This window comes from Eublepharis macularius, chromosome 10, assembly GCF_028583425.1.
Source record: "Eublepharis macularius isolate TG4126 chromosome 10, MPM_Emac_v1.0, whole genome shotgun sequence".
NCBI classification, from domain to species: Eukaryota; Metazoa; Chordata; class Lepidosauria; order Squamata; family Eublepharidae; genus Eublepharis; species Eublepharis macularius.
The window spans coordinates 20,225,532-20,249,527 of NC_072799.1; the positions used below are offsets into that span (position 1 = coordinate 20,225,532).

General features: G+C 42.2%; 1 protein-coding gene across 1 annotated transcript in view; it reads right to left on the reverse strand.

The window, feature by feature from the left end:
- The window catches only part of SNCA (synuclein alpha), a 77,467-nt gene that overhangs the window by 31,391 nt on the left and 22,080 nt on the right, over positions 1–23,996 (reverse strand). The window contains exon 4 of the mRNA XM_054990246.1: positions 19,810–19,955. Coding sequence (XP_054846221.1) covers positions 19,810–19,955 — 146 coding nt within the window. The remainder of the gene's footprint in view (positions 1–19,809; positions 19,956–23,996) is intronic.

Below are 23,996 nucleotides of genomic sequence, written 5' to 3' on the forward strand. Positions count from 1 at the left end.
TTCTCCTTTCCATCTAGACATTCTTTCCTTCTCCCCAATCTTCGAAAGCACGAATCATTAGTCCATCTCTTTCTGTTTCTCGCAAAAAGTCTGTAAGGGGCTTCCAGATAATCAGATATTTATCTATTGTCTTTTCCTTGATCAAAGATATCAGTTTAGCCATCTCGGCATAATCCATCATTTTCTTCAGCCACTCTTCTACTGTAGGTAATATTGTAGCTTTCCATTTTTGAGCATATAAGAGTCTCACTGCTGTCGTCATATACAAAAAAAGTGTACCATGAGTACCTTCCAACTGTTTGTACATTAAGTCCAACAAAATATGGCATCTCCAGTTTAAAAGATCAAGTAGCACGTGATAGAAAGGCCTCTGATCAAGAGCTTGAACAATCACTGCAAGTGAGAGTAGACAATACTCTCACCTAAAAATCTCACTCAGTCCGAGGCAGCTTCTATGCCTTGCCCTCACTCTGTTGGCTTCAGATGTCATCAGGTGTAGCACAATATTATTGGTGCCAGGGAACTGAATCTAGAAGGTGGGGCAATGCTTTCTGCCTTCAGTCTGGAGTTTATTGGTTGAAAAACAGAAAAAAGGGTGGCATCAGGCTGCAATGGAGATGTGATTACTGCTACTGGTAAGTGGTGTGTGTATATATCCGGAGGAGTTAGCCATGTTAGTCTGTAGTTGCAAAATAATAAAGAGTCCAGTTGCACATTTAAGACTAACCAACTTTATTGTACCATAAGCTTTTGAGAACCACAGCTCTCTTCGTCAGATGCATTTGGTGTGTGTATAAAAGTGCTGCCCCTTTTCACAGGTGGAGGACGGACGAATCTGGGGGGACCTTTTTGGCTCAGCCCTACCCTAATGAGAAGCACTTTTCATCTTTCTAACCCTATTTATTCTCCTTCAAGGGCTCTCTTTCTCCTTGTCTTAAAACAGCAACAAAGAAAGAGAAAAAGGCACTGCTGCTGAACCCTGCTTAGGCTGGAACCTGACTAATGACTAACAGAAGATCACTGTGTTGGATAAAGTAGAGGTTTGGTTCTGGAAGCCCTCCATTCAAGACCTACCAGTGAAATGAGCTAAGAGGCAAACAGCCATCTCGCAGCCTCAGCTTCCTCTGTGTAAAATAGGGGTGAAACAGTATGGTGTCATCAGACTAGGACCTGGAAGATACAGGTTTAACTACCTGCTCTGCCATGGAAGCTCAACTGGGTAATCTAGTCACTCTTTCTCATGGCATACTTTGTAAACTGCTCTGCGTGGGCATTAAGTTGTCGTGAAGGGTGGTATATACATCAAATGTTGTTGTTGTTAATAATAATAATAATAAATTTTACAGTACTGTTGTGACAACCAATCCAATAAAAATTCAAACCTTCTGTCCGTGCCAACATCAATCCAGCAACGTGAAGTTGTTGAGCATATGCTGACTACACTTCTGGAATCACTGAAAAAACAGAGCCAGACTACATGTAGACACAAGGTGTGGGATTCCAGGTCACAGCTGTAGCTTCTGCGTTTGAGTTCTAAATACGACAAACTATTTGAATCTTTGTTTTCACAAATCTGGCAGCCATATTGTTCTTGTAGATACTGAATAGATTCTTTGAACAATTGACTACGGCGTTCGATATGAAAAATGAGTCCTCTGTAATAACCGTACAATGAAGCTTTCAGAAATCTTGGCGTTCCATTGAGGGAAACCAACATGCTCTATTTCAACAACGAAGACACAGAAACCAACTCTCGGTGGCCTTTACTTGCTCTAGTTTAGCAGCACAATTTTGTGAGGGAGTTATGTTATTCATGGCATTCAGATGTGGAGGATGCAGAACTCTATTTACTAGCTGATGTACTATTTCATACTGTGACTGCATGATCAAGTAGATGTTTTTAATAACTTTGACTTGGAGAGTATGCAACGCAAGTGGAATGTGGCTAGATGAGGGTGAGTTTTCTGGCTCTTTCCTCCCGTGGTAGCCTTCTGCAGCCTGCAAAACTGTGTTGTAGTGGGTCACTTTACCAGCAAGAACAATGCGGAGGGCAAGTGCAAAGTCTACAGTTGGAAGGGAGAATGGCTCTTCCCAAATAACCCTCCCTCCCTCCCTCTGCAACCAGAAATACCACTCTGCCAGTGAATGTGATCTTATGCAGATAGCACAGCCAATTAAGATCCAGCCCTTCTTAATGCCTCAGGGCATAGCCAGAAGACACATGACACTGCAATCTTATCGAAACTAAGCAAATCTGATCAGGAAAGGACTGGAAACTCCAGGTATGCCATTCTGAATCCCATTAAAGAAAGGGGGACCTTTAAAGAAAAGTGTACCCTCTTTTTCCATGAGATCGCAAGTCACACGAAATCATAATTAAACTAATTATGTTGGTTGATTACCCAAATACAGGACATGCCACTAACTGTGGATAAATAGGGCCAATCAAGCCTGGATCAGGAGCTGGTTTACTACCGGTTAGTCCTAGCTATGGTGTCCTGTGATCTGTGAATGCAGGCATCTTGCCTTGTCCCTGAGCACCACCCTCTCCAGCTACAGAGCAAAGGCAAAGAAACCAGCATTTGTCAATGCAATCCAGGATTTGAGTGACTGTCAGCTGAACTTGCTGTCCTTAGCTAACATAACTGCAATAAACAATGCTTTTGATGATGTTTGAACTGAGGCGTTCTGGAAAAACCAGGCAACACTGTTTATTTTTATTAACTGAGGTCTTTGGGGTCCTGACTGCTCTGCTTTTATTTTCTGAAGACAAATTTCTCTCTCCACATGTAAAACCTCTGTTCAGAGCCAGAAACTTTATAATCTCAGGTTTTACCAACTAAAAATACAAAATTGCAGGCACAGTGCCCAAATGCCAATGGCGGCACACCTGCCCTCCTGCAAAGCTGTCTTGCTCAGCACCCAGCCATGGTGGGTGTGCATAAGAAAGAAAGGGTCTACACCGCATTGTAGCTGGACAGCACAATTTAGTCAGAACACATTTTGGAGGCACTTTGTGAATGGGGTGGCCCTTTCACTAGCCATACCCAGGCGATCACCTAAGATGCCAGTCTGTGCCAAAGGTGGAAGGGTACCAAGCTAGCCCTTCTTTGGGATCACAGAATCAGCCACGGTCCACAGAGGCAACCAGGCAGTGGGCACAGACTTCACCTGTTGCCAGGTCTGGGAATGGTGGAGGCATGGCATCATGGCAAGCAGAAGGGACAGGGACAGAGGAAGAGAAACCAAGTCAGCAGACGAAAAACACTGGGAAGTGGATGCGTGGCATCAAAAGTGTCCTGGACTAATGGAGTAAGACTGAAAGGAGAGGTGAGCACATCCCTTCCACAGCCAGTGGATGCTGCTCTGGGAAGCCACATGGGTGGGACATTGCATGGGCTATTGGGAAGCAGCGCATGGTCCAGGACACCTCCTTATCTCTTCTCAGTCTCTCTTAAGAGAGTATGTAGGGTATTGATCAAATGCACTGGTTCATATTTTTATTCCACTCTCCTTTATTTTCTACACCAAGCAGAATTTTTCAAAAATGCTTTCTTGTCTGAAGTTGTTTTAAATCTTTGTCCCTTCATTCCAATTTCCTAACTTTTCCGGGGAAGCATCTAAACATCTTTTTTACAGGGGCATACTTTCCCCCTTCTCATTCATGCCCACTGGCAGCCGTGACACCCCGGCACAAAGGAATGCCAGGCAGCAGTGTGATTACACGGGTCTGTTTGTAGGTAAGGGGGTGCAAGCATTCCATTCATGCAGCTATGCACCCTGCTCCTCTATGCTGACACTGCTGGAGGGCACAGACGATGGGCTGGGTTAGGGATGCCCCAATGGAGGACAGGAAAGGAGAGGAGGATTGGGTCAGGTCTGCTCTAGAGGGAGGGGAGGCATCGCAAGTGATAGAGCACATGATCTGTGTGTTTGGGAAATGGTGCCTTTTCACTCAGAAAACTGTAGGGCCAACATTTCTAAGAAAGCAATGTATGCTCTTGTGACAGCATCCTCTCACCATACGAAACCTCTTTCTCTGAAAAACAAATATTTCTTCAGAAAGAGAACCTAAAAATCCTAGAAATGATGCTTTTAATTTCTCAGTGGAACATTGGAAAAGAGAAGCACAAACTACTCTTGCTTCCTCTTTTGACGGTTTTTGATAAGATCTGAATCAGCCAAGTCTGGTTCATTCAGAAAACAAGCTCTGGGTGCGATTCTGTCTCAAGAATGACCCCAGGGCATGTGCATCATCATGACTGTATTTTTCATGCACCACAGACTTCACCTTGGTCACTGCTGAAACGGGAGACCTCTTGGAAGACCCACGCCAGGCAGTCGAAACCTCCGGAAGTAAGAGTAGCATATAAGCACCCAAAATGAATCAAACGTAGCCTGCATCTTGCAAGGACCACTAACTTAGATTATTTCTCACATCCGAATTAAATCTCTCCTCCAAGGAGCTCAGCTGCGCTGCCCAATGTCATCATTCCAACAACTCCATGACGGCTGATGAGTGAGGATTTGAGGCCAGGGTCCCCTCAGCAAGGCAACTAATTATCCACTAAACCAAGTCGATTCTGCTCCAACGTTGTGGCCACTTCACATGTTACAGATTTAGAGTACCTTTGATTCTAGTGTATAACTTGTGATGCTTCTACATGACTTTTTTCTTCTGCTGTGTGGCTAATCGGTCTCTCTCCACAACCATGACAGCTAGAAATTAGTTTCAAAGAAGTTTAACATAATACAGTAGACCAGAGTTCCCCAATACGGTGCTGTGGGTATCATAGCGCCCACCAGTACTTCCCTTGGCACCCAGTGAGCTTTTCAGAGAGTGGGCGGGGCCTTTGTAAGGCAGGGCTTGTTATTGGCTGCCCTTATTCAAATGAAAGGGGTCTCCATGGATCAGCAACAGCCATTGGAGGATCAGCGGGACTGGTAAGCATGTGGGCTTATGGTTTTGTTCCCACTTCAGGCTGCCCCTTTTATACCCCCTTCTTTTTCCCTCGTCCTCCCTCTGGGCTTCTCTTGGTTTCTTTTTATTCTCCTTCTACAATTCTCTTTTTAATTCTCCCTTTACAAAGTGAGGAAGGAGGTATTTTATTTGGCTCTTTCTTCTTCTCTCTCACGATGCCTCTGTTCTTCTTTGGGCATTAATATGAGAATGGGAGTCTGACTGGGGAAACGGGTCCCTCTGCCAACATCAGGACCCTGTCAAATTTCCATTCTTCTGCCATCAATCTCCAATGGATCTTGAAATTGTTTGGTCACAATCCTCTCTTTCATATTTCTAGTTGTAAACTGCACAATCACATCCCTTGGTAGTTTCCTCTGGGTTGCAATTCTCGAGTTCACACGATACGCCACATCTAGGATAGCCACAATTTCCTCCTCCTCCTTCCCCAGGTAATCAGCCAACACCTCAGTCATCTGTTCTTGCGCTGACTTCCCTTCCACTTCTGGCAGACCACGAAAACGAAGCTGCTTCTCCATGTGTTTAGTTTCTGCAACTGACATCCTCCCCTTCACCAGCCTCATCTCTGTTTGTTGCGTGTCTATTAAATTCTCCATCGCGTCTTCTACTGTTTTAACTCTCTGCTGCGTTCCTTGTAATTCACTGCTAATCGTTTCCACACCTTTTTTCACTTCTGACAGCTCCGACTTTACTGTCTGTGTAACTTCCTTGACCTCTTTAATAAGCTCCAATTTCGTGTCCTTAAGTTCTTTCATCATGTCTATAAGTTTTTTGTCCAAGTTTTCTATTGCCGATTGCCACTCTTTTTTCGACATCGTGGGGCTTGCTTTAGCTCGCTCCCACGAATCTGCTCTCTTCCTCAGCTCCGTGGCGTATAATTAAACGTTTTCCTTTTTTTTAAATGTCCCAATCTTTGCCAAAATTAATTTTTTATATCCAAAATGTCGGGCGTCTTTTCTCTATGGTTTCTCTATGTTATTATGATCCAAGATGGCCTACTTCCTCTTCCGCTGAAGCCACGACCCTTCCACTTTCAAAGATGGCGATTCCCCACTTCCTGTCCTTTGGCAAGGGCCGCTTCCCTCCAGCCACTCTATTGTTGTTACGCACTTCCTGTCTCCCGTCTTCCCACAGCAGGTCTCGCGATGGTGTCTTTTTCCCACAGCTCCAAAACCACAGGTATTCAAAACAATAGTCCGATTTTTGTAATAACTTCTTTAAACTTAGTCTCTTTTAAAATACAACTCCTGCCGAGTCTTCACCTCCTTTTCGCTAGTCTGTTGCAGTTTAAAAGTCTACTTTCTTTCCTCTCTGTTTTTATCAATCTGTCCCGTTTCAAGAGATAGCGATCTTTACCTTCTCTCCAGCTTTCTCGGGTTGTAATCGCTGTTTCGATCTTAAATTCTCCTCTCGACTTCCCTCCCCGATCGAAGCTTGGGTATGTAGGTCTTATGCCAGCCGAATTGGCCCCAAAATTGCCGCAGAGATTATAGCCGACCCGTCGCAAGGTGGGACCTCAAGGATCGGGGGGGAGACTCCTTGTGTAGAGCCCCCCCTCGTCCGAGATCTAACTCACCCTAGGGTCTTGAGCGTTATTGGACAGGAAAAAATATAGAGTGCTAATTCAGACTTTGAAGGACATGAATATCAGATACAGATGGGAGTTACCGGAAGGAGTGTCCTTTGAGTTTGGAGGGGCAAAAAAACGCATCAGATCTGAGCGGGAGATGGAGAGATTTATCAAGGACAATGAAAAAGACTTACCAACAAAACCATGAATATGGAGTGTAAAGTATTATCTTGGAATGTAAATGGACTAAACTCACCGAATAAGAGAAAAAATATTTTTCATTGGCTACTAAAACAAAAATGTGATATTGTTTGTTTGCAGGAGACCCATATTAGAAAACAGGATGTAAAATATTTAAAATCTGGAAAATTGGGCAAAGAATTTGTAGCGGCTTCCAACAAGAAAAAAAGAGGAGTGGTGTTGTATATAAAAGAGGAGCTGCAGCCAAAATTTGTTATGAGAGATGTGGAAGCTAGATTTGTAGCAGTGGAATGTAATTGGAGCTTAAAGAGAGTGTTGGTAGTCGGACTTTATGCACCTAACGGTGCAAAGGAAAGCTTCTTTGAGGACTTAAGGAAGCACCTAGACGATCTTGTATATGACCAGATAATTCTTGCTGGAGATTTCAATGGAGTGACAGATTTGGAATTAGACAAAAAGACTACAAAAGCACAAAAGAAAAGAGGACTATTGCCAAAGTTTTTTTTTGAGTTGATTCAACAAGAGACTCTCGAAGACGTATGGAGGAGAGAATATCCTAAAACCAAACAGTTTACTTTTTATTCTGCAAGGCATCTTACATTATCAAGAATTGATATGATCTGGGCCTCAAAGGACTTAGCGCTATGGACTAAGGAGGTAGAAATAATGCCGATGGTAGGCTCAGATCACAACCCAATTATGTGGAAATTTGGAAAAAGGAGAAAAAGGAAAGCCTGGAGAATAAATGAGGACCTGTTACAGGAAAGTGAGAATACGGAAACACTGAGAAGAGAGACTAAGTTTTTTATACAATACAACGTGAATAAAGAAGTACCAACCAGTAAAGTTTGGGACGCGTACAAGGCGGTTGTAAGGGGCATACTAATGGACTTAAATGGTAGAGCAAGGAAAAAGAAAGAGGAGAAAAGACAAGAGATTGAGGAGAAAATAAAGGCCAAAGAAGTACAGTTAAAAAAGAGACCAGGGAAAAAGAAAATACATCAGGAAATCAAAATTCTTCAAGAACAGTTAACAGCAATGAGTAACAAAGAATTGGAGTGGAACCTTAAAAGACTGAATCAAAAAGCTTTTGAGGGTGCTAATAAACCTGGGAAATATTTGGCATGGCAATTAAAGAAGAAAAGGGAAAAGAAAATAATAAATAAAATTTGTGAAGAAAACAAAACGTATTTGGAGCAGACTACCATTAGCAGAGCCTTTTATAAATTTTACGCTAAGCTGTATAATAAAAAAGAAGTAAACAAAGAATCAATAGCATCATATTTGGAGAAAACCAAACTTCCAGAGATCTCGGAAGCTTGGAGAAATAAGTTGAACAGTGAAGTAACTGATGAGGAAATAAATATGGCAATACAATCCGCAAATCTAGGAAAGGCGCCAGGGCCAGATGGACTTACGGCTAAATTTTATAAGACAATGGCCAATGAACTGGCACCATTCCTAAAAGAGGTGATGAACGGAGTTTTTAGGGATCAAAGAATTCCAGACACTTGGAGCGAAGCGAATATATCATTGATCCCAAAAGAGGGCCAAGATCTGACTAGCGTGAAAAATTATAGGCCTATATCACTACTCAATAATGACTATAAAATTTTTGCGAAGATATTGGCGGAGAGATTGAAGGGGTGGCTCTCGGAAGTCATAGAGGAGGAACAAGCAGGCTTTTTGCCAGACAGACAAATAAGAGACAACTTAAGGACAGTGATCAATGCTATTGAATACTACGACAAGCGTTGTGACAAAGAGGTTGGTTTCTTCTTTGTAGACGCTGAAAAAGCGTTTGACAATTTAAACTGGGACTTTATGTTTGCCACTATGGAAAAGCTACAACTGGGAGAAAAATTCGTCAGAGCAATCAAGGAAATCTATAGAGACCAGACTGCAGCAATTGTAGTGAATGATGAATTGACCAAAAAATTGACGATTAGTAAAGGAACAAGACAAGGTTGCCCGTTATCTCCATTGTTGTTCATTTTAGTATTGGAGATTCTGATGATACAAATTCGACAAGATGAGGAAATACGAGGAATAAAAATAAAGGACTATTCATATAAGGTCAGAGCATTTGCAGACGACATAATGTTAATTGTAGAAGACCCACTGGAGAACATGCCAAAAGTGATAGACAAGATCAAGGAGTTTGGAGATTTGGCAGGTTTCTTCATTAACAAAAAGAAGTCAAAGATATTATGCAAAAACATGACTAAGCAGAAACAACAATTGTTAATGGAAACAACGGATTGTGAAGTAACTAGTAAGGTGAAATACTTGGGAGTTGAGCTGACTGCAAAAAATATAGATTTGTTCAAGAATAATTATGAAAAATTATGGACTCAGATAGAGAGAGACTTGATCAAATGGAATAGATTGAATCTGTCATGGTTGGGCAGGATTGCAGCAGTTAAGATGAATGTGTTACCAAGAGTAATGTTTTTGTTACAGACAATACCAATCATCAGAGACTCTAAACAATTTGAAAAATGGCAGAGGAAAATATCAGATTTTGTTTGGGCAGGCAAGAAGCCTCGAGTGAAAGTAAAAGTTTTACAAGATGCAAAGGAGAGAGGCGGAATGCAACTGCCCAATCTGAGACTTTACCATGATGCAATCTGCCTAGTTTGGCTAAAAGAGTGGATGACATTAAAGAATAAGAAACTATTAGCCCTAGAGGGATATAAAAAAATTTTTGGATGGCACGCATACCTATGGCATGACAAAGTAAAGGTCAACTCGATGTTCCTGCATCATTTTGTAAGGAGAAGTCTATTTACAATCTGGAAGAAGTATAGAACTTACCTACAAGAAGGAACCCCCTTGTGGGTGGTTCCATATGAGGTGATAGATCCGAGAGCTGTGGATAATGAACAACAATGTTTAACGTACAAAGAAATAACTAAGATTGAAGTATCTAAACTTAGAATAAAGACGCAAGAGGAACTATCACCTAACTATGATTGGTTTCAGTATAGACAGATTAGAGACTTATACAACTCAGACTTTGCAAAAGGGGGCATACGAACAGAGAACTCGGAACTAGAGCAGACCCTTCTTAAAGAAGATAAGAAAAGAATATCCAAGGTATACCAAGTATTGCTGAAATGGTATACCGAGGATGAGATAGTTAAAACACAGATGGTGAAATGGGCTATAAATTTCAATAAAGAAATAACAATGGAGGCATGGGAATACTTGTGGAAAACTACAATGAAGACAACGACATGTATCAATATTAAAGAGAACATTTTCAAAATGATCTATCGTTGGTACATGACACCAAAGAAGATTGCGCTAGGGAATTTGAATACTTCTAATAAATGCTGGAAATGTAAGAAACATGAGGGCTCCCTCTATCATATGTGGTGGTCGTGTGAGGTAGCTAGGCAGTTCTGGGGGGAAATAATAAGAGAAATGAGTGAAATTTTACAGTTTCAAATAAATAAGAACCCAGAACTCCTGCTGCTAAACTTGGGAATGGAGGGAATTCCAGCCCATCATAGGACGTTGATTTTTTATATGACTGCAGCAGCTAGACTTTTGTATGCGCAGAAATGGAAAGTACAAGAAGTACCAACTATTGAAGATTGGATCTACAAATTGCTGTATATGGCTGAAATGGACAAGATGACAAGAAAACTGAGAGATCTGGACTCAGGGCAGTTCAACACAGACTGGGAGAAGCTGAAACAATACCTGGAGAAGAAATGGGAGGTGGGAGGAAAACTGTGGCAGTTTGAGAACTACTGAAATATAATAAAAGTATAAAAGAGAGGGGTGACTTTACCGGGGGAGGAAGAGAAATGTGAATTTATAAGCAGTTAGATTAATTGATTGAGATATATATAGATATGTATAGGTCAACTGATAGAGAATAATTAATGATAAGGTTTAAACATGAGGATTGACTAACTAACAATATTTTCTTTCTTTGACAAGATTTATATGCACCAAACTGAATGTATAGAAGAGTTAAATTGATTGAGTATCTGAGGAGTTATATAGAATTACCATAAAAAGTTGAAATGAGTAATATATAGAGAACAAATCAAATTGTTTGATTTAAATGTGGGAAATTTTTATGGTTTATGATATATAGGTTTATATAGAATTACTCAAAACTGGAAAATGGGATAAATTGTTTATCTAAAGACGTATAGTTTGGGTGTATAATAATTAAAGGAGTTAATGATGCACTGCTTAATATAATGGAGAATGTATATCTGTTTTAGACAGAGGAATTTAATAGAAGTAAGGGAAAAGGGACAGAGGGTGGGAAAGCTGTTGGAAGTCAACAAAAGGGGGGGAAAGGGAGGGGGTTAGAAACGAAAAATTAGGGGAAAATTGATTGTAATGTAAAAATAAAAATGTTCTAACCCAATAAAAAATTTTTCAAAAAAAAAAAAAAATTCCATTCTTCTGGAACCAGTCACAGTTGGGATCTTCCGTTGCCCGCAATACTTCACGGATATTTTCTGGCAGTGGTTAGCTGTCTAGCCTACACAAACTCTTCATCAGAAGCACGTCTCTGTCCTCTTGTATAAGATGAAAATTTGAAAAAACCTACATGTGTAGAAGATATATAGGGCATGTTGTTTACTTAGAAATTCCTGGTGGTAGATGGGGTCTCCCCACATCCTCCGTCCCTTCGTCTTAGAATAAGCCAACTCTCTTAGCCTGAGACCAAGGGAGCTGCCTCAGAAGAGAAGAAGAAGCCCACTGCAGCCCCCAGATACATCTCTGGATCAGGAGGATGCTGTGCCCCCTATTGGGGGTCATTGAAACTATGGCTGGCTGAAGGATGCTCTGTTCATGGACCCTGCTGAATATGAAGTTCCCAAGATGCCTGGGTTCTTCCCATGCTACTAGTTCCTTTATGGCCATCCCCTTCAAGAACAACCACAATGCCAATCTGGATGGAAGTAATTCTTACAAGGAGGAACATTCAGTCAGCAGCACACCTTTCTTCCACCAGTCCATCTTCAGGAAATGAGATACTAACATATGTTGCTCTAGGACCAGGGCGACTTCTGGCGAACCAGGATGGACAGAGCTGCCCAAACTACTATAAAGCGCTTCAGTTGCTACTTAAAAGTTGGTGACGCAACAACTTGACAGAGTCTAAAACTCCTGAGGGTATCGCTTTCAGGGTCATTGACACACTCAGTCCCTCTCATCACATTAAGTTGTGCATCCAAGAGACACAGGGAGAGATCACCCTGAGCTCCTTGGATAAAAATGTGGTGCATAGGTTCTAGCCCAGCACTCCAGCTGCAACAGCACACAGCCACAGTACACATAAAGACATCAAGATTCTGTTTTGTGCTGTGCATCATCAATGTGCACAAACAACTGTGCTCATCCGTAACTTGGATGAGAAAAAATGCGGATGAACAGAATCAATTGGAAGCAATGCACCAGCCAATTCCACTTTAGAAATTCTCCCTGTTAAACTGGAAGAAATGCATGGAACGGAACAGAATGACCAGGGAGGGGAAATCTCATTGGTATTTTAAGACTTTTAAAAAATATATTTTAAGAGCATTTGAATGCAATTATTTTTTATTCCTCATAATGTGTAAGTCCTCCTAAATAATAATCACAGATGATCTCAAATAGGGATGGTGCGTTTCATCCGCCCATAATTTAAAGTAAGAGACCATTTATCACTACTTATCACTTGATCTCAGAATAAGTCTCGTGTCTGCAAAATAAGCTGCATCAAAATCTTTGCAGAGAACTCTGGCAACTTGAAAATCTCATCTCATAGCTTGTGTGGGAGGTGGAAAGAAAAAGTGCTAAATATGCATTCCATCCTGTGAATGCTCTTCACATCGCTTGCCCTAAAAATACGTGCTAGCTTGCTGAATGCTGCACAGATCTGAAAGTTGGGCCGGACCAGCTCAGGCCTAAATTTACATACAGCTTAGCTTTAAATGGGGCACAAAGGCCACAGTGGTAACATACTGTTCATTTTAAAATGTGTTTCCTTTCTCCAGGAAACTTGGATTCTATGAGCTGTTCCATTAACAATGGCACTTATTTTTGATGCAAGGAGCTCTTCCGCCAGCTCTTCTGCACCAGAGAAAAGGCCTGTCATTTGTAGAATGGATCTATAAGATACAGCCCAGTGATAATATTTGGTTTTCTCCTTCCATCTGATCCTCACAACAACATGTGTTGATCTAAGAGAGACTCTGGCCCAATGACAACTGTTGAGTAGGAACTGAACACATTCTCCCCAGTTGTAAGCCAGGAGTTCACACTGCTTCTTTGTTATCAGTTCTGGAGCCCTTATCATGACAGGCGAAAAGAGCCTACAGTGACTCCTTTGCCATATTGGAGCTCACTTGGTCTTTTATTTATAGTTAACCATTTAAAAATGCATAAACGTTAAGCATTCAGGGATGTTGCAATTTTAACCACAAAATTATACTCAGAATTTGTTCTTGCTTTTTTGAACGTTTTCTGCATCAGTACCAACACGTGGGTAAGTAGTGGGCTACCTGATTGAGAAACCTGAGTTCAAATTAGAGTTACCAGCCATTGTCTGGCAACCAACGGGAGAGGGAGGGGGTGGGGACAAGGGGGAATGATGTTGCATCAGTGGTGCAATGCCACTTCTAAAACCATAGAGTTTTGCCTGAATTCTAGAGTGTTATGTCGGCAACATGATGTCATTTCCAGTTATTTGCTGGAAGCGTGATAGCGGAGAGTGCCATCAAGTCGTAGCTGATTTATGACAATCCCTGGCGGGATTTTCATAGCAAGAGACTAACAGAGGTGGTTTGCCTTTGCCTGCCTCTGATTTGCTGGAAGTAACGGTACATCACTGGCACAATGCCACTTTTAAAAACATTTCCCCCCATGTTAGCTCTCAGCAGCCAGCAGGAAAACCCTGTCCCCTTAGTTCAAGTCCTTATTCTTGACATTTTTCTTACTGGATGACCTTCCTCTCATGTTTGTCGTGAGGATAAAATCAGGAAGGGAAAGACCTTGTATACCTAAGCAGGGGAGGACAAAAATATACCAGATCAATAGATCCTGGACAGAAGATGCAATCGATGCCAGGCACATATCTGGATTACCCTGGATAGCCAGCCATTCCCATGTTTAAATAAAATACTCATTCCAGAAACCATAGTCAAACTGAGTCACTAGTCTTCTGGGAGGTCAAAAAGGTGGTGATTTATGGAACAAGTACACCATAAAATAAAGGGACTGTTCACGCTGACACCACTGCAGTGGACCTTTCCTCCAGCTGATGCTGGGACTTGCTGCCATGACTCCCACTGAGACACTGCGCCATCCAGAGGCCACTGAAAAAATGAGTCTTTACATCCCCCATCCTGATGGGACATTTCACTAGCATTTCTGACAAACCAGACTACAGGCATCTTCTTGCCTTCCAAGCCTAGCTAGTGGGGTGGATCTAACCATCCTCCAAGTAGCTTTCCTCTAGTCTAAGAAGTCTTTCTCTAAGTGAAGTGGCTCTTCAGTAGAAGGAGGAAAACTTCAAATTTGAGCCAAACAAAAATGTGAATTATAAATCTTCTCTCTCTCTCTCTCTCTCTCTCTCTCTATCTGGACCTAGCAACATGAAATTTAGGGAGAACATTCCTTTCATGATGTAAACACTGAATCCCACTAAGAAGGGACTTTAAGAAATTTGCTCCCTAAAGAGGTAAAAAGGGGTAAAATGTATTTTCCCAAAGGTATACAGCTTCCCTGTGTGGCTGGCAGGCTACTGCCTGCTTGTACCCCCTGCCAGCTTGGCCACTTTCCTGATTGGGCGAGCCTTTCAAGGTCATTTGCATATGAAGGCTAATTGGGGCTCACAATATTCCACCCCCCCCCCAGAGACAGTTGGAACACAGAGGTCATTTGCATACGTGCCCTGATTGGTCCTCACCCCCCACATTCTAAACAGTATGCAGTTGCTATTGGGAGTCATTGAATGCGTCTCCTGAGGTAAAATGCACTTCCCAGTCTTCCCATAAAAGTATGGTTGCCAATCTCCCTGTGGGGCCTGGCTTTCCTGTATGGCTGGCAGGCTCCTGCCTGCTTGCACCCCTTCTCTCTGATTGGTTAGCTATGGAACTCTGTACTCTGAGGTAAAAATCAGGTAAAGAAAACTGCAGACAGTTGAAGAAAGATGGTACAAGACTCCTGAATAGGGATTTTATATAAAAGTTAGTATGGCCACTGAGTTTTTAAATGTTCACGGGGAATCGCTTTATTCAAACACCTTCATGAAGCTCGGGTACTATGCTACTATACTACAAAACTAACTCAAAAAACTCCACAAACCAAAAAATGTTACATACCCATAAGTATTATAACTGAATTTAAAGTAGTTAAATACTGTAGAGAAGCACGGGTATCAAGCTAGTATTTTTATAAACAAACAAATGTCCGCTCAGTGGAGTGTAGGATAGGTGCGTGTGGGGAAATTAAAGAGGTGAATCCCTTCTCTAGGCAAAGCCTCTCCCAGCCTTAAAGACTGAGCTGGGTGCTTATCTTTCTTTGCGAAACACTGAGGAAAACAGGAATATCCTATGAACAGGCCCAGTCTTTCCCAAATGGGCCCATCAGCAATTATGCCCAGGGATTCCAGCTAAATTATTTCAGAGGCGATGCACACACTGGCACTGACCTGTCTCTTACCAGTCTGCACAATACATTTTTGTCTCCAGCACTGTAAATCTGGCACTTTCCAAATGTCATTGGTATAATGCACAGTGACTTCCAGGATGTTGAGCATAACATTTATCTACTAAACGTCATTAAAGGCCTCCAATGAGTTGAGTCACTTTTCCAGTAATTGCCCTGTTGGGGGAAAAAGTCCTCTCCGTGCCTGGAAATGTATTCAGTACTCATGCTGGTTTAAGCCCCCACACCTCTTCCTCCTACAGTGAACACCCTCAGATATTGGGAGAGGAATCTGAGCACTTTTAAATTATGCCTTGAGTGCTCTGGCCACAGAAATACTGTCCTCCAGGATCTATTAAATGATTAAATTAAACTATTGTGACATATCAGTACGAAGTCTGTAGGTAGTACATGCATTGATTTCGCATTGTTGACTCACTTCAGCTCAGTGTAATCCTCCCAACAAGGAGCGCTTCAAGTGATAACAAATCAATGGATCTACACAATCCGTTGCAACAATCCGATCCAACTAGCTTTTCCACTGGAGAAAACTGGGAGGACAACCAAAACATCTCTGCTGGGGATTATGCGACCTACATGGACAAAAGGCATGCAGATCCCATAGGGGCTAGAATAAGGAACGGAATTAGGTAAGATTGAATGAAAAGGCTGGCTGGAACAAACCAGTGTATGTCTGTTAAACTGTGAGAGTAAAGTGATACTTCCCTATGCATGACAAAGCCCAGGTATGGGGTTCTTCCTAGAACAATGAACGCCCTGTCCAATTGCCTCCCCCTATTTAAATCATGTATGCCAAATTAGGGAGCAATGAGGAAGAATTAGTGGCTTAGCTTGGCTGTCATGCTAAACCATGGTTTGGTGATATATGAAGGAGTGTGGAAGGAGTCTTGGGCTCATTTGCACAATCTCACCTCCCTTTACAGGCCCTGAGCCAATTACTCTTTTTCATGACACACAAACCAGGAAATTGTTGATGGTTCTCATCTTGCAAACCACAGCTGCACACTGGGATCTGCTTCCAAATTTGCCGTTTTGGTTCAACTGTCTTGGCACAGTCTTGGTTCTGTGGACAAACTATGATTTGCCACAAACCAAGAAGATCTGAGTTAGCCCTTGGTGTACGAAGGGAAGAGGGAATGCAGACAGCCCAAAACTCATTCTCAACCATGGTTCGGCATTGTGTTTAAACTATGACTCAGAAACTGAACAAGCTTAAAAAAAAATGAAGCTGCCTGAGCCTCTTTTTAGTGGAGATGACGCAGAATATACGTTCTTGACTTATCAAAACATTAATAATGTTCAATATGATTGGTTTGGATATTTAGTACATTTTACCCTGCCCATTTTCCAGATCAGGGTGGTTTCTCTTACTTTCCCCTCCTCCATTTTATCCTCACAACAACCTTGTGAGGTAGATTAGGATAAAACAGATGGCCTGAGGTCACTGGTTGAAAAATTGTCCTTCAGAAAATGCTATTCAATATCTATGATGACTAAAATCAATACACGAAGCTTCCTTATACCAAGTCAGACCACTGTTCTACCAAGGTCAGTACCGTCTGCTATGATTGGCCACAACATTCCATGCGGCTCAGCCAGAGGTCTTTCACAACCCCTTCTACCTGATCCTACTTGGTCCTAACAACAGATGTTCTAAGCCCCAGCCCCTCCACTGAATCACCAAGCATGTGCGCATGTAAGGTTTCTTTCAAATTCTAAATGCTTTTATGGTGCTCCTTAAAGCACCACCAGGCAATATCTAAGTATATTGCTGCTGATATTCTTTAGTTCTCTGGACATTTTACTTTGGAAAAAAAAAGGCTCAGGAATTTTATGAGGTGTTTTACAAACAAACTGGGATTAGGAATTTAAAACTGAGCCATGATTAGCTTTTTTAAAATGATTTTTACAGTAAATGGAAATCTTTTTTTTTTTTTTGAAAAATTTTTTATTGGGTTAGAACATTTTTATTTTTACATTACAATCAATTTTCCCCTAATTTTTCGTTTCTAACCCCCTCCCTTTCCCCCCCTTTTGTTGACTTCCAACAGCTTTCCCACCCTCTGTCCCTTTTCCCTTACTTCTATTAAATTCCTCTGTCTAAAACAGATATACATTCTCCATTATATTAAGCAGTGCATCATTAACTCCTTTAATTATTATACACCCAAACTATACGTCTTTAGATAAACAATTTATCCCATTTTCCAGTTTTGAATAATTCTATATAAACCTATATATCATAAACCATAAAAATTTCCCACATTTAAATCAAACAATTTGATTTGTTCTCTATATATTACTCATTTCAACTTTTTATGGTAATTCTATATAACTCCTCAGATACTCAATCAATTTAACTCTTCTATACATTCAGTTTGGTGCATATAAATCTTGTCAAAGAAAGAAAATATTGTTAGTTAGTCAATCCTCATGTTTAAACCTTATCATTAATTATTCTCTATCAGTTAACCTATACATATCTATATATATAGTAAATGGAAATCTTAATGTTCCATCTGCTTACATTTGAAAAGTACAGAATCATAAACAGGGAGAACAGAACAACACGGCCAGCCAAGCTACTGTTTGTGTAATCCCCCCACCCACAGAGCCCAATTACAGCTGCACCACAGAATTCTGGTACTCGTAACGGCTGGCTGCATCTTATTCAAATAACTACTCTAGAATATAAAAACAGTATGTGTAGTGGTTAGAGTGGCAGACTAGGACCTGAGTTCAAATCCTCGCTAAGCCACGAAGCTCACTGGCCAGTCATCTCTCTAACATACCTAACAGGGTTGTCATGAGGACCAAAGGGATTCTGCTCTGAGATCCTTGGAGAAAGAGTGCAATAAAAAAATTCACTCTCTAGCAACTAGTGCGATGCTGTCCTTACGTGGATAGCTGAGGTAAGCCTTATCTCGTCAGAACCTAAGCAGGGTCAGCCTTGGTCAGTAAGGGAGCCACCCCTGGTCTCCTGGGTTCTGGCCAGTTCCCCAGGATAAACTTTGCTGCTGGTTCCCCCTAGGACCTGGGTAGGGGTATCTAGCTTGTTTGCCCTGGCGTCGGCATCCCAGGTAGGTGTGCATGCCTCTTGCCCTTTAAGGTTTGGCTGGGCTGCACGCGCCTGGCTGGTTTCTCCAGCTGGCTCTTTTTCCCTCTCCCTCTCCACTGGCTGGAGCTGCGTCAACTCCTCTGGGCTCTACATGTCTGCTGCTGGAGTGCCGTCGGTTTGCAGGTAAGGGGTCTGTGGCAAGTCCGGGGTACTTGGGGTACACAGCCCTGGACGGTAGGACTGCCAACCTCCAGACGGCAGCTGCAGATCTCTCGGAATTACACCTGATCTCCAGGTGACAGAGGTCAGTTACCCTGGAGAAAATGGCTGCCTTGGAATGTGGACTCTATGGCATTATACCCAGCTGAGGTCCTTCCCCTCCCCACACCTTGCGTTCGCCAGACTCTACCCCCACAAATCTCAGGAATTTCTCTACTTGTTGTAACCCTACCACAGTGTAGGGGCAATTTGCAAACTTTCTCTGGTATCTTTTCACACTTTTAAATTGCTTTATAGGTCCAACTTTTTTTTCCAGAGAACTATTCAAGAAGGATGAATAAAACTGCAATTTTGAATCTGACAGAGAGGTATACCCTTAAGTAATAAAAATATAATGGCTTTGTTCTTAGCAGTCTTCTACCGTGTTCTCAAATCCCCAATGATTTGTTAGTTGTAATGCTTAAAAGTGCCATTAAACAGAGAACTTAAACCAGGAAAAAAGCATTTCCTCTACACTTTAATCAATATGTGCTTTTTTTAAGGCGAGAAAATTGCAGAGACACATTCTCCAACATCTCTGGAGGGAAGTGACTTTACAACACAGACTTTTAAACTACAGCATAATATGACACAGAATGTATTTTCTTAAGGGCTTAAATGTACATTATGGGAGACACACCAACTAATCCCCTCTTCTTCATAACTTTTACTCAAAAACATGAACGGTGACATCCCAGTGCTATGTGTTGCCCCATCCACACAGCCAATCTTTGTGAGGTAAGGAGGTGCCATTCGTAGCATGAAAATATCCCATATTGCCCTGTGTTTAGACCATAAAGAAAGGGTTACGCATAGAAATAAAGCCCTGAAACTAGCTACTGTCAGGATTAACTTAAAACAATTTATGTAGTGCCTCTCCAACATTCACTTCCAAGGAAGTCCATGACATAACATAAATCTACGGAGTCTTTAAAAAAAAAAAAGTACCAGGACCAATCCTGAAAGCAACTACCACATAAACCAAGCTCATGAAAAATATGTAAGAGTTTTCTTGACAGATTTTTTTAAAAAAATTCACACAGGTAAACTAACCTGTTTGGCTAGCTGGTCTTTCTTGACAAAGCCAGTGGCTGCAGCAATATTTCCGGCACCTTCCACAGTCTTCTGCGCTACGGCTGTCACTCCAGTCACTACAGCTCCCCCCACATTGGATACCTGCTCTTTAGTTTTCTCTGCCACTGTAAAAAAACAAAAAGGTAAAAAGTAAATGACAAACTATTTGTAAAGTACATTCGCTTTAAGATGTGAAACCAAGATTCCCTCAACTGAGTCTCTCTCTTCAGGCATCTTCATCAACCAAAGAGAAAAGCCCAGACCCCAGGCCTTATGCTACATTCCCCAGTAACTTATTGGGGAAATGGCAACCAGCAGCCCAATTCCTTCTGACCAGAATACAATGCCACTTTTTCTCTGGCCTCTCAGAAATGGCCCCCTCTTCTTCCACACTAGGTCTGGAAGCTGCATATATAAACGCTGTTGGGCCACTGGTATATTTAGTTCAGTATGGTCTACTCAGACTGGTAGCAGCTCTTGGGAAGACAATGTCTTCTCCAGCAAGGGCTACCTGTGGGTTAAATCCAGCCAGCTTTTCTCCTGGTGAAAAAGCAAGGGGTCCCCTTTGATCACCAAAACCTCCACCCTTCAAGGAATCAGGGGACCAGCCCAAACAACACCCATGGGGGATGGAGGTTAATAATAAAGAAGGGAATTGGCTGAGATTGGGCAAAAAAGCCAGATGGATCTGACTCTTTAACTGAGAGTTCCAGGACTCAAAACTTAGATCTTCTGCATGCCGAATGGCTGCTTTGCCACTGAACCTTAGTTCCTCCCAGTTCATGGGAAATAAAGACGTCTTTCTGAAAGTTTCAGAAGGAAAGGCTTAGGGTTTCACCTAGGGTTTGCTGGACATGGCCTGGCAACCAATGCAAGATGAGGGAAGTTGGATCTTACACTTAGGTGGTGGGACAATCGACTCCCCCAGTGCAATGATGACACTTCTGGGGCAACCTGGAAGTGATGTCATTGCACCAGGGGTGCTCTAGTATTCACCCCAAACTCTATGTTTTAACCATAGAGTTTTTGGCTAACTCTAGAGTGTTACCCCACATGCTCCTCCCTTACTTCTTGAAGTTGCAGCAACATATGAGAGGCACTGACTGTACCCCCTCATTTTGCTTGCCATTTTCCTCCCACCACCCAGGCGAGCAGTGGTGGGGTGCAGGACAACTCCCACCACCGACAGGAAGATGGCACCCCTAGTTTCATTTAATGCAAATCTCCCGAAGAAGCCCAGAATCTAATGGTGTCTGCTTGCTGCAATGCATAGTGTAAAAAAGTTTCACACTTGGAGGACCGGCGCAAACATTTGCTGGATCAGATTAATGGCTAACTAGGGATTACTATAAAGAAATTAACTGGCTCACGCTACAGGATGTGAGAGGCTGAAGAGAGATCTGGCAAACATCTAGCCCCGAACCATAGTCTAGTGTTTTGTCTCAGCCAGCCTAACACATCAAGAGAAAAGCATTCTTGCAAATGTCAATTACCGGTACTTGTGAGTTTACAGTATCCAAAGCATATGCTGATTCTTTTACTAATAATAAATATTGACCCCCCCCCCCCACAGGCCTTGAAAACAGTGTCTGTAGAATTTGAAAATGGAGCAACAGATCTGAGATCTGTGGAGAAGTAGGTGGATCACACCAGCCTAGTTCCCCATCAACTAAATATTTCCCCATGCATTAACCTACAGCACAGAGGGAAAAAAGTGCAAGGGAAATGCATCTGTTCTCCTGTCTCAACATGCTTCACTAATCAAGTCTTTTTAAATGCATGTATATATTCTTCATGAAGAGCTGCACTTTCTTTTATATGAAGAGTTTGCTAGTGTCTGCAGCCCCGTATCCACGGGGCTGGTCTGCTCAAACTGCTACAGGGGAAGCTCTCACTCGTCTCCAGCAACAAACAGATCCTTGATTTGGCCAACGGCCGTTTCCACACTGCCTTAAAATAGCTCCTGGAACGCTGGCGGCTTCTTCTTCGCGCGATATGAGCTGAAAAAACGCCCTACATCTGTTTTAAAGAAAACATCGCGCGAAGAAGCTGCCAGTGTTCCAGGAGCCTGTAGCTTTTTTAAGGTAGTATGGAAATGGCTGTTATGCCTTTGTTACACCCCGAGATTGTGTTCAATACAGCCAAAACACTAGAATGCTGGGAACCTTTAAGACAAATGAACTCAAGGTGTCATAAGCATTCATAAGCAAGCAAAACCTGCTAGAGATGAGAACTTATGTCACAGTAAGTTTCTTAGGGCCAAGCTACAAGTGACGAATGACACTTGAATGGCAAGTGTGTTTCTCCCTGTTCACTTGTCCTCCACTCAATCCACTTGCTGTTCAAGTGTCATTCGTCACTTGTAGCTTGGCCCTAAGTCTTTAAATCATTACAAGACTGTAACTTTCATATGAGATAGCATTTCCTGCCCCATGGTGAATATTGTGAAAGACCAGTAGCTTTCATTACTATAAACTTTTTAAAAATTAAATGCACCAGAACGTGGAATATGAAACAGAAGTACAATTCCTAAGTAATGGTCAATGACACATGAATTGCTTGTTCTGGCTTGGATGGTTTTGAAAACCGCTTCCCCCCCCCCCCACCTTCCCCACAACACTGTCATACAACCACGTATCCCCCAGGTTTTCATTGTCTTTTCTCATAGATCCAGAGGAGTTAGCCATGTTACTCTGTAGTAGCAAAACAGTAAAGAGTCCAGAAGCACTTTTAAGACTAACCAGGGCTTTTTTTCTTGGAAAAGAAGTGGTGGAACTCAGGACTGCACAATGACATCACTTTGGGTCAGCTGGAACAAGGGGGGAGTTTTTTAAAGTTTAAATCGCCCTCAGCGAAAATGGTCACGTGGCCGGTGGCCCCGCCCCCTGATCTCCAGACAGAGGGGAGTTTAGATTGCCCTCCGCGCCGCTCTGGTGGCACGGAGGGCAATCTAAACTCCCCTCTGTCTGGAGATCAGGGGTGGGGCCACCGGCCATGTGACCATTTTCAAGAGGTGCCGGAAATCCGTTCCACCATGTTCCAGCAGAAAAAAAGCCCTAAGACTAACCAACTTTACTGTAGCATAAGCTTTTGAGACCCACAGTTCTCTTCATCGGATGCAGAAGCTTATGCTACAGTAAAGTTGGTTAGTCTCAAAAGCGCTACTGGACTCTTTACTATATTGTCTTTTCTGACATCTTTTCCAAACCAGCTTTGCTGTGATGTCTAGGGAAAGATCACAACAAGGTCAAGATGGCACCTATGTGGGTGGCAAAGTCCAGATCTCTACAGTTTTACTACATCATGACCATTTTTCCTTCCCATTCCCTCACAGCTGCCATTTCCCCATCACCACTAGAGGTCTTTTTTAAAGAAACAGGCAACTGACATAATGTTACAGCGTTACAGCATTATAAAATCTGTCTATCAGGTTCTCAGAACCCCTCGTTTTTAGTTAAAAATGAAGTGTTTAGCCCCTGTTGTGAAAATATGTCTTTCCCCTTATATTGCCCACAATAAAAGAAGCTAGAGACTTAAAACATGGAATCCAGGCAATCTAATAAGTCAGAATGTTATGAAGCTATGATATAATCTTAGCCTAATTTATTATACAGGATTTTTATGAGGATAAAATGGAGAGAGGGGAACGTTATAAGCTGCTTTTGGGGAGAAAGTCAGGGTATTAATGAAGTAAATAAATATATCAATTGCCAATTTAAGAAAAAAGAAAAAGCATCCCCCCCACTCCCAGTGGCACAGAGGGAATAGTCACTACAGGGGGACTGGGGCAGGGAAAATGTAGGGAAATCTGCCTTGTAGAAGCCCCACAGATGCTGTACTGTATTGGCAGCTGTAGCCAGAAGGAAAAAGGGGATATTCAGCAGCTGTCTAGACTCCATATTTTGAAAGGATGGAACTCACTGAAGAATATTATGCAGCCCTTTCCTCAGGCTCCTTTTCTAGTCACATTGGTAGCACGACAGAGTCGATACCCAACAGCCAATCTGTGCTGGAGATTTATATGTAGAAGCAGCTTGCCACATAGGGTAGCCAGCCAGCTCTGTGATGGGAAATTCCTGGGGGTGGAGCTTGAAGAGGGCTCAGGGGGATATAATTCCATGGTGTCCACTGTCCAAAGCAGCCTTTTCTCCAGGGAAACTGATGTT